Source organism: Ranitomeya variabilis, chromosome 5 (genome assembly GCF_051348905.1).
Source record: "Ranitomeya variabilis isolate aRanVar5 chromosome 5, aRanVar5.hap1, whole genome shotgun sequence".
In the NCBI taxonomy this organism is placed as follows: Eukaryota; Metazoa; Chordata; class Amphibia; order Anura; family Dendrobatidae; genus Ranitomeya; species Ranitomeya variabilis.
The window spans coordinates 647,367,873-647,380,201 of record NC_135236.1 but is presented as its reverse complement, the minus strand read 5'-3'; the positions used below and the strand labels follow the sequence as shown (position 1 = coordinate 647,380,201).

Sequence of the window (12,329 nt, the reverse complement as noted above, 5' to 3'; positions counted from 1 at the left end):
ATCGGAGCAAGTCTAGAAAGCTCTGCGGTCTAGTGGCCAGGATGAAAACTGCACTCATCTATTACATATATTGAACATAAAAAATGATTGTCAAACATTTAAAAAAATAAATATATTTAATATTAAAACCTGATTTTTACAGTATTTCATTTTCTGATGACACATTTCCATTAAGCCACCCCATGCTTCTCTCTACCTGAGGATATGATGGCAGCATGTATGCTGAGACTTGTAGTTGCACTATAGACGGTGAGCCGCAGGATGCCTTTTCTGTAAATGAAGCATTGGGTGGTGTGACATACAAGTTTTATACATGCGGCCTAATTGCGCTGACACTAATTTATAGTAATAAATGGCCGCTCGGCTCTTGCAGTAACAACCTTGTGGGCAGTGTATGAGCGTCGGTCCTGAAATTTCATTCATTAGTGTCAGTCCTGGAACATTTTAATGTCATGAATTGCCTGGTCTGATATTATCTTGAGGCTAAGTGCAAGACGAACTAAAGCCATTCTACTGAAATGTGTGTGGGCTCACGCTCATAGAGACATAATGAAGTCCTTCAGCAGATGTGGTGAGATGTCAATTAGATTGTCACGAGAAAGAGCGTAGAACCTGGCAAAACACAGGTCAACCTGGCTACAAGGTGGGATTAGGACTATGGGCCTGTGAGATGTCAATTAGATTGTCGCTAGAAAGAGCGTAGAACCTGGCAAAATGCAGGACAACCTGGCCACAAGGTGGGATTGGGACTATGGGCCTGTGAGATGTCAATTAGATTGTCGCGAGAAAGAGCGTAGAACCTGGCAAAATGCAGGACAACCTAGCCACAAGGTGGGATTAGGACAATGGGCCTGTGAGATGTCAATTAGATTGTCTCGAGAGAGCGTAGAACCTGGCAAAATGCAGGACAACCTGGCCACAAGGTGGGATTATGGGATTAAGACAATGGGCCTGTGAGATGTCAATTAGTTTGTCGCGAGAGAGAGCATAGAACCCGGAAAAACACAGGTCAACCTGGCCACAAGGTGGGATTAGGACTATGGGCCTAGGTGGACAGATCACTTATCGAGAGTAGACATTGTTTGGAGAACCCAGGGGTCATAAAGATTTTTGACACACATGTCAACCACATGGTGTATGATCCTAAAGCTGGCCATACACATGAGCTAGCGGTCTGCAAACGGCCATCTCTCTCGACTGCCCCTTAAACATGGGTGCATGTGGTTTCAGCGGGGAGAGAGGAGGACCTTTGCTGCTGGACACTCCTGGCCAGGATTCCAACTGCCCGATTCTTCTCTCCCCCAACTTCAATAGTCACTTGTATATATCAAATGGTTGGCCGGTCTCAACAAAATCAGCACATTCTCCATGAGTATGGAGGCCTCAAGTCTGGCCATACACATTACATAGCCGTCTTTTGGATATAAGCTATGTCACCTGACCCCATACACATCATTCATGTGTTCTCACTATAAAGATTCTAGCAGCCAGTCATCTCCCCAAAAAGAAGAGGATATGGAAGTTGAAGTCCAACTGCATGATCTTGATCCCAACCTTCAGTGGAGATTCAGAAGGTTCAAATACACATTAGAAAGTCAGCCAATCCTGATAAAATTGGCCAAAAAAAGGATATTTCCACATCAATCCTACACTGCTCTCACTTTGCCACTGCCATATCCCCTGCCGGTCTTTACTTCCTGCTACAGCAATGACTTGTTGTCAATCGCATGTAGAGGATGGTCAACACTTTGGCCAATGATTGGCTGAGCAGTCATCTCCTGTTTTGTTAGAAGGAACCGGGAAGTAAAGACCACAAGAGGACCCAGAATTTTTTTTTAATGGAAACCACAGGCTATCAATGAGTTGCTTCTTTGTCAAGTGGGCAGTCTACAGGTATACCATTAAAAGCATCTTACGATCTACGGCCATTTTACACCATCCGAACATGTGAGGTGGCCTGGCCACGCGTTATGAATGACACATACCACAACGTCTGTAAAAGTGACCATCCTAAGCAGAAAGCATGCTTCCTTCCAAAAATGTAATTGTCCAGCCCCCTAAGGACTGTCTTTTATGAGGTCCCTTTGTTCCCTAAGTCCAGAATTGGATTGTAGTAGAAGAAGGAAGGAATACCTGTTGGCACAATTTCTTGTAAGCAGCAGCTCCTTCTTTTATGGATTTTATCTTACCAGTGATGAGAACTGTCTATTTCATGTTGCATGTTTTCTCCCCAGTTCCTATATATTTTTTTTTTTATTATTTGACAGTCTACGGATTATCTGATGTTATGTGTTCCATGAGAAGAGATATGAGCAGAGGAGTGTCTTTCAAGATTTCGGTGTTGCTGACTATAGATGTTTGATCTACTGCTAAAGTTATTACTAGACTGAGCTCTTGAGAAGTTCTTGGACCTACCTTTTGAAGTTGATAACTTTGATGTTTTCTCTTACAGCCGATGAATTCCATCAATATCCCGCACCATTGCAATCCTGATTCCACAAATGATGAATGACAGCAAGTTACACCTAAGCCTCCCTCCGGCAGACCATCTCTCCAACATTGCCGGAGAATCCTACGATAAACCAGTCTTACGTACCCGATTCATCATAGGGTTGGACTTCCGATGGACATGCCATGGTGACATGAAAAGGATGAGTTAAGGGTACTTTCTACATAACCAAGGTGTGTGGGCTTGTTTTAGTGAGCGCCTGTGCCGCTCCTCCTGGGAAGGTGCAAGGACCATGAGCTTGTCCCTGAAGTCGCGAAGATTTGGGAGGCCAGTAAGCCCACAACTAGTTCTCCTGCTTCTGTTTGCCTTCTGTCTTTTGAGTGTCTTCATCTCAGCCTACTATCTCTATGGATGGAAAAGAGGACTGGAGCCTACGGGTGGTGAGCCGCAATCCCTGGACTGTGACGAGCCCAAAATTAGCCCTTCACGTCTACTCCCTGTGAAGAACTTGAGATCAATGGATACTTCTAGAACAGATCCACTGGTGCTAGTCTTTGTGGAAAGCCTTTATTCCCAACTTGGGCAGGAAATAGTAGCTATTTTGGAGTCAAGTCGCTTTAAGTATCGGACCGAGATAGCTCCAGGCAAGGGTGACATGCCTACTCTTACCGATAAAGATAGGGGGCGATTTGCACTAATTGTGTATGAAAATATCCTAAAATATGTTAACCTGGATGCGTGGAACCGAGAATTACTAGACAAGTACTGTGTGGAGTATGGTGTTGGCATCATAGGCTTCTTCAAGGTAAGGTGGTCCTGGACTTCTGTGTTTCTAAATCTCTTGTTTCTAAATACCATCTAGAGGAACTAGTTTTAAACTTCATCCAGTGATAGCTCGATAATGTCTGACAGTTGTAGAATTGATGCCCTGAAATTCCCCAGTCTTTGGAAATCTGGTTTCTCAAAGCTTGGATGCATTCTTTTGTGGTCAACCCATTCGTTCTTTCTTTTATTCCCGGGCCCAAGACACAACTTATTTAGTCCAGTTGAGTGGCCTTAATCCTCTGACAAAGCTGTAAAAGGGACATTGTTCTCCGACCGGGGTCTTGCTCTGGACAACCCCTTTCAACTTCTCCTATCCCATTCATTAAGCTTCCCTTCCTCTCCCTCCCAGTCTACTAGACAACACATGGCCTTTAAGTCCAATTTCTCCTCTATGGGTGTTGAATGGGTATAAATCACAGGGGTAGATGAGGAATTGATATAGTTTTCTGTTTTTATGTAATATTTTGCCTGCTGTAGTGACCTTGAGTAGTATCATATCTTGAGCGCTGTTCATACCCAGCGCTGGATTTGGAATGCATTAGCGTTGAGCTCATCACCACTCCCCAGCAGCTGAGATCCCACTGATGCATTGCAATGTGGGTTACTTTCCCTTTGTGTCATTTAATACATTTCTGACAATGCCCTGAGGCCATAAAATCCTCCAGAGCGTCCATTGTTAAAGGGATTGAACAGGTTTAGAAAAATAAGATCCCCTGTCCAGGATTGTCATCACTAATGGTGCATTTAGACTAGCTGACCTGCGGTGGTAAACCAACATGGAAGTCGATCGGTAATGTTATAGCTAACCGCAGTTCCCATAATCGTTCTGTATGTACATACTGTCATTGTTCTCGGCAGCACATGTCCTGTTAACGCATGCTGGTGTGCTGTTGAAAACGATAATTTTTAGGCTAGCCCAAAAATTATTTCACCCAGTGAACAAGCATTTCTCTACCTCTAGGAGACCTGTACTATTCTGCTGTACACAGACCTCTCATTGACATGAATAGACACTGTGTAATACTTCATTTATCCTGCGGTGGTAAACCAACAGGGGAGTAGATCAGAGGTAATTTTATAGCTAACCACACTTCCCATAATGGTTCTGTATGTACGAATTGTCATTGTTTTTGGCAGCACATGTCCTGTTAACGCTTGCTAGTGTGCTCTCGAAAATGATAATTTTTAGGCTAGTCCAAAAATTATTTCACCCAATAAAAGAACATCTCTCTACCTGTACTATTCTACTGTACACAGACCTCTCATTGACATGAATAGACACTGTGTAATACTTCATTTATCCTGCGGAGGTGCTGCAGGAAAACGAAATAATTGCTGATAAGTTTCCCCAATTACCCGATCATTGAGGATCTCAGCAATATAATTTTTTGTGATCTGCTCATTATTTAGGGACCCTTCTAAGTAGAATTTGCCCAATGGGGAAAACTCCATAAGCCAAACTAAATAACTTAATAGTTATGAAAAAAAAATGCAGTCATTTTCTGTGTGTATTCTAGATATAGGGGGCCAAGTGTTGTATTAACACATACTTATAGGTATATACTACATTTTTTTAAAAGATACTAATGGATCAGTAGACTGCATTCTCTGAACTATTAGTTAAAGGGGTTGACCACCTTCTGGAACATTCTTTTTTTCTTAAAAGAATTTTGTATTTTGGGGTTAAAAATCATTTTTGCTATTGAGCTTTATTAAAAATTTAGCACCGTTCGCTTTCTGTAACATCTGTGTGGCTCTGTCTATTGCTGACTGCAGAATGAGTTAACTGAGAATCCATCAGTGAGCTCCTTCGTCGGATAAGACGGTTTGTAACTCTTATATGTGTTTTTTTCTGAGCTCCTCTCCTCTTATCTATGACCACAGATCACATACAAAATAAAGAATGTGCAGGGAGGAAAAAAAGTCTATAAAAGCCAAATTGTTTAATGAAATCCAATTGCAAAAGTGATTTTTTATCCCAAATAGATACATTTAAATAAAAATAAATTCCCCAAAGGTGGATCATCTTTTTATGCTTCACCTTTCTGCTGACAGCTAGTCTTGGTTCTCAGTTGTCACTGTTAATAGGATCATACATATAACATACAGTAGCTGTAGGCTGAACGACCCTTTAGTTGATAGCTTCCTTGCTTGCCTCGTTGCCCCGTTTCTGCAGAACAGGCACATTTTTCAATAGGAGTTAATGAATTCAATGCATTGTCCCATCATAGACATTGGCTGCATATTTCTGGCATATGTCCAATGTCAGACCAATGGGGGTTTGGCCATGACACTTCTCTGTGGGATGTGTTTGTCCACTGGTATGGTCTGTAACTTTAACGGGGGGTTATGACTCCAGTCAGACATATACCATTCATGTGTATGATGAAACAATTCCTTTAAGCAACTTTAAACCTATACACCCCATTCATTTTATAAAGTATAGTGCACAGTTCATATTCCTCCATAGTATAATGCACCTCCATATAAAATGCACAGCCCATAGTCATCCATATAGTATAATGTACCCCATAGTCATAAATGTAGTATAATGCACAGACCATAGTCATCCATATAGTATAATGTACCCCATAGCCATGCATGTAGTATAATGCACAGCACATAGTCATCCATGTAGTATAATGCACAGCCCATAGTCATCCATGTAGTATAATGCACAGCCCATAGTCCTCCATGTAGTATAATGCACAGCCCACAGTCATTCATGTAGTATAATGCACAGCCCACAGTCATCCATGTAGTATAATGCACAGCCCACAGTCATCCATGTAGTATAATGCACAGCCCATAGTCATCCATGTAGTATAATGCACAGCCCATAGTCATCCATGTAGTATAATGCACAGCCCATAGTCATCCATGTAGTATAATGCACAGCCCATAATCATCCATGTAGTATAATGCACAGCACATAGTCATCCATGTAGTATAATGCACAGCCCATAGTCATCCATGTAGTATAATGCACAGCCCATAGTCCTCCATGTAGTATAATGCACAGCCCATAGTCATCCATGTAGTATAATGCACAGCCCATAGTCATTCATGTAGTATAATGCACAGCCCATAGTCATCCATGTAGTATAATGCACAGCCCATAGTCATCCATGTAGTATAATGCACAGCCCATAGTCCTCCATGTAGTATAATGCACAGCCCACAGTCATTCATGTAGTATAATGCACAGCCCACAGTCATCCATGTAGTATAATGCACAGCCCACAGTCATCCATGTAGTATAATGCACAGCCCATAGTCATCCATGTAGTATAATGCACAGCCCATAGTCATCCATGTAGTATAATGCACAGCCCATAGTCATCCATGTAGTATAATGCACAGCCCATAATCATCCATGTAGTATAATGCACAGCACATAGTCATCCATGTTGTATAATGCACAGCCCAATCATCCATGTTGTATAATGCACAGCCCATAGTCCTCCATGTAGTATAATGTACAGCCCACAGTCATCCATGTAGTATAATGCACAGCCCATAGTCATCCATGTAGTATAATGCACAGCCCATAGTCATCCATGTAGTATAATGCATAGCCCATAGTCATCCATGTAATATAATGCACAGCCCCTAGTCATCCATGTAGTATAATGCACAGCCTATATTCATCCATGTAGTATAATGCACAGCCCACAGTCATCCATGTAGTATAATGCACAGCCCACAGTCATCCATGTAGTATAATGCACAGCCCACAGTCATCCATGTAGTATAATGCACAGCCCATAGTCATCCATGTAGTATAATGTACTGCCCATAATCATCCATGTAGTATAATGCACAGCACATAGTCATCCATGTTGTATAATGCACAGCCCACAGTCATCCATGTAGTATAATGCACAGCCCACAGTCATCCATGTAGTATAATGCACAGCCCACAGTCATCCATGTAGTATAATGCACAGCCCATAGTCATCCATGTTGTATAATGTACTGCCCATAATCATCCATGTAGTATAATGCACAGCACATAGTCATCCATGTTGTATAATGCACAGCCCCTAGTCCTCCATGTTGTATAATGCACAGCCCATAATCATCCATGTAGTATAATGCACAGCCCATAGTCCTCCATGTAGTATAATGTACAACCCAGTCATCCATGTAGTATAATGCACAGCCCAGTCATCCATGTTGTATAATGCACAGCCCATAGTCCTCCATGTAGTATAATGTACAGCCCACAGTCATCCATGTAGTATAATGCACAGCCCATAGTCATCCATGTTGTATAATGCATAGCCATAGTCATCCATGTAGTATAATGCTCAGCCCCTAGTCATCCATGTAGTATAATGCACAGCCTATATTCATCCATGTAGTATAATGCACAGCCCACAGTCATCCATGTAGTATAATGCACAGACCCTAGTCATCCATGTAGTATAATGCACAGCCCCTAGTCATCCATGTAGTATAATGCATAGCCCATAGTCATCCATGTAGTATAATGCACAGCCCCTAGTCATCCATGTAGTATAATGCATAGCCCATAGTCATCCATGTAGTATAATGCACAGCCCCTAGTCATCCATGTAGTACTGTTACATACTTAGGCAGTTAACTGGTTCATGCAGCTTTACATGAACACCCGAGCCTTACACTATGGCTGGTCCAAATAACTAAAGCAATTGTTACCATCCACCTCTTGTGTCTCCCCTTTTCCTCATAGATTGTAAGCTTGCGAGCAGCAGGGCCCTCATTCCTCCTGGTATCTGTTTTGAACTGTGATTTCTGTTATGCTGTAATGTCTGTTGTCTGTATAAGTCCCCTCTATAAGTTGTAAAGCGCTGCGGAATATGTTGGCGCTATATAAATAAAATTATTATTATTATTATTATTATGTAGTATAATGCACAGCCCATAGTCATCCATGCAGTAGTATGGCCAGCGTCTTCTCATTGATTAAAAAAAATGAATAAATACTCACGTCCCATCACTCCAACTTACTGCCACACAGCATCCTCTTCTGAAGCCAACAGCTGTCTTCATTGTGCAAGCGACGGGAGCGCATGACGTCACTGCCATGCTCCCCAATCACGCACATGCCGATGTCAGCTGCTGGCCTCTGATCAGGTCTGTGCGCTGCAATACACTTCATCTGTATGTGTGTTATAAACTGGCATTGGCAGACCCTCCACCCACCTCGCCCGCCATTACAACCCTGACGACGGCGAGAGAGCCCCCCCCAAGTTTGTCAAGGGCCCGGCATTCGCCCAGGTGGTGGCTCTGGCTCTGGTTTTTTGGCAAAATGGCCTCTCTTTGCCGACAGCTCCTGTGTTCTCTATGAGAGAGACATCTCTAGTGGCGGAATATCTCTCGGAGAACCACCCGAAATCAGACATGCCAGATCCTTATCTCCCCCAACATGATCTGTTGGGGGCCCCTGTAGGCAATAGACGATCAGCTGAACATGTTGATATTGGTGGGTTCTGCAGACATTAGTCTAATAAATATCGGGGCCTTAAGTGTTTTCTGCTTGTCTAGTAGCAGAGACCTGAGAGAGATGACAGGAAGTGGGAATAGGCCTTCGTCTCTCCGCTTCTGCTTTCCTGTCTGTCTAACTGCTTGCAGGAATAACACAGAGATGGGCTTTACGTTCAGGGCAGGCGAGCTATTAGACAATAGCAGGAAAATGCATGTTGGGAAGTAAGGGAAAGGAACTTTCAGCTCCTATAGTGCTGGCAGAATGCTGATGAAGAGGCCATCTCAAAAGGAGTCTTTACTGAAGTCAGCAAGACCATGCTTTTCTACATGTTTGTCAGATGGACAGGTACACTTTAAGGTGGCTGTTGGCCAAACCCTTGTTTGGCTGACCACTATCTCTCTTGACCTTGTATACACATGGAACATGCACACTCGGTTCATCAGTGGTCCATGTGTTCTGTACGGGTAGAGCAGAATTAAGCTGGCCACACTTTAGGTGGCTTCGGCCAATTGTTTGGCCAACAGCCATCTCAGTCGACTCTCCGATATACAGCAAAGCTCGTTGGGTCAAGTGCTCCTGAGTTCTCTTTGAGAAGGCCACCTATGACACATCGGCCGGTGGCTTATCTCAGGGAAAACAACGCAATCAACAGCCGAAATCTGACATGTCTGACATCTTTCCCAACCATCAATTGGCCAAGGACCCCATACACGAGACTGTTGGCCAAACCTGTCGATATTGACTTTAGTCTGTGTATGGGGCCCATTACACGCTGGCAGACACCTCTGGAGGTGACTTTTCTCCAAAGAGAACGAAAAGTTGAGTATCCTAAGTCAGCATGGCCAATTCTTCCCTCACTCACCATCCCACTGGAGGCAGACCATCATAGTCCTTATACCAACTCTATGGAGAACCAGGAATGAGAAATTGGATCGGTGTCAGATAAACCTTGTGAGATGGAGTCACAATGGCTCCAGCATTGGAGAACTTTAGGAGCCCCAAAGACTTGTGGTGGTACCACATATCTAGGCTCGATGGCCACCTGTCTCTGTAGACTTGTATGACCTGGATAAAACAATATATGGTCACCATTAGGTGAAGTATCTGAGATATGGAGGACAGTTGTTGAAGTATCTGAGATATGGAGGACAGAATGTTTTCCTCGCGAGGCTTGTCATGGTTAGGACATCTGAAATACTCTGGAGGCCTCTAGAACCTGATCCTTGCTATACGTCAGGCTGAACACACATCTACTTCTTCTGTATAGACTAACGTAACGTCTCATTGTGGCTGCCAACCATCCTTTTAACAAAATGTGGTATCGCCATATTTGACCGATCTGGAGAATCTTGGTGCCACTTCATTTTTACCATACAATGAATGTTGTAAAAACGAAAGCCCAAAAAATGGTGGAATTTGGTTTTTTATTCTTCACTATTTTTCTACACTGTAAATTTTTTCCCCTTTTATTTAATATATTTTATAGTAATGTGAATGGTGTCCTTCAAATCTACAACTCGTCCCTCAGAACAAGCCCCGATACGGCACTGAAAATGGGAAAATATAAAAGTTTTGACTCTTGGGAGAGAGGTTGAAAAAAGAAATGCGCAACAGCAAAAAATGGCCACAAAAGGAAGGGGTTAAGTGCAGTTTGGAAGCAAGAACGAAATTAGATAAGGATATGTATCCAAGGAGGAAAAGAAAACCATAATGGACCGAAGACCGAGATGATCTTTTCTTGAATTTGCTAATGATGGTCATTAGTTTACTCAATTATAAAGCACAATTAAACGGAACTTATGTAATGTAATCTGACAGCAGCATGATGTAGGGGCTGAGACCCTGATTCCAACGATGTATTACTAAGTGCAGAAGTTGTGATAGATGTGTCACTTATTAAGCTGTGTGCTGCCGTTTCAATAAAATCAGTGTTTTATCAGCAGGAGATTATCACTTCAGGACTAGTGTCTCGTGCCTCCTAGAAAACTGTGCCTTGTAACCCCACCCTCAGGTTTTTGCTATGTAATATAACAGAAGCAATATGTAGGGGCTGAAAGCCTGATTCCAACGATGTATCACTTAGTTTACTGAGTGCAGCAATTGTGATAAAATCACCGTTTTCTCTGCTGCAGAGCTCGGAATGCTGAGCTGTGTATAATCCCGCCCACACCACTGATTGGCTGCTTTCTGTGTACATTGTACATTGACAGAAGGCTAGGGGTGTGGTTAGACTACCAGGCACGAGCCACCTAGTCCTGTTATGATAATCTCCTGAGGATAAAACACTCTTTGTATTGAAACATCCAAACTGAGTCTAGTAAGTGACACATCACTGGAATCAGGGTCTCTGTCCTTACGTCAGCTTACATAGCACAACCTGCTGATATATTCCCTTTAATTCCAAAGAGATCTTCATCGCTGTCCCCATCAGTATGTCTTTAGAGTGTGGGAGGAAACCTACATAAACACAGGGAGAGCATGCAAACTCCTTGCAGAACACAGGATCAGGGTATACGGTTAATCACTTGAGCCCCCATGTTGATGTTATGCAAGGGGGGTCTCGGGTGTTGCTCTCCTTTGTGCTGGGCCCAGTAGTTCTTCCCATTAGTCCGTTACCCTGTATTAGCCATGATGGAGCCTGCCTATGTCATCAGATTTCTGTGTAACCAGATCTGCAGTTTAGCAGCCGGACTCCATGCGGGGCCACCTGTTTACACAACTTTTCAGAAGTAATCCGGCGTAGTCCGCGCCGCTGAATGGAAAAATAAACAGATTTTATCCTTCCCTTTGAAATCCATGTATATGACCTAATATGCTGCCATGTTCTGCACGATTTGGCTTGTCCTCCTCCCTTTTTTTTGCGAAGGGAGTAAAATTACTGAAATCATATATTTATTTAATGATGTTTTTGCATTTTTCTATCAATCTTCTATACTTTCCAAAAGTATTTGCACGTTATTTTTTAAAAAACTTTTTAATACTATTTTGTACCAGCAGGGGGCGCAATGTTATATCAGGGTATCTGTTGTACTAAGCCTGTCTGCCCCAGAAAGCTCCTGATGAATGTTTGTAAAAATCCCTTTTTGCCCCTTTAAAGGTGTTGTCTGGTGAAAACATAGATATCACCTATCCATAAGTTAGGTGCGGGGGTCCGACCACTGGGACTATTATCCCCGGCAGTGCTCGTTCTCAAACGCCGCTCGTTTTGTTCCCTTTGGTGCTGTCGAACGTTTTTTTAAGCCCCATAGAAAATAAACGGAGCATTTTTTTAATGATTTTTGATGATTTTTTTTCATAATAGCTATATAAAAAAAAGTCTTGCAGTTTTCACACTGGCCACTAGGGCTTATACTAACCTTATACTTCCTATTCTGTACAACAACCACTTGGACTTGGGCAGCCATTGACTGTATAGGAAAGCTATCTAGGCATGCACTGATCCGAGTAAAGGTCATTATTAAAAGGAATCTAATCTGAGAGCAGCATAATGTAGAGACAGAGACCCTGATTCCAGCGATGTGTCACTTACTTGGCTACTTTTTGTAGTTTTAATACAATCCCTGTTTTATCAGCAGTAGATTA

General features: G+C 42.6%; 1 protein-coding gene across 2 annotated transcripts in view; it reads left to right on the top strand.

The window, feature by feature from the left end:
* NDST1 (N-deacetylase and N-sulfotransferase 1) overlaps positions 1 to 12,329 on the top strand; it is a 74,882-nt gene that overhangs the window by 40,580 nt on the left and 21,973 nt on the right. The window contains exon 2 of one of the 2 annotated variants that reach the window (XM_077266337.1): positions 2,453 to 3,254. The exons of the other annotated variant lie outside the window; for it this stretch is intronic. Coding sequence (XP_077122452.1) covers positions 2,742 to 3,254 — 513 coding nt within the window. The 5' untranslated portion in view covers positions 2,453 to 2,741. The remainder of the gene's footprint in view (positions 1 to 2,452; positions 3,255 to 12,329) is intronic. 2 annotated transcript variants of the gene reach the window in all.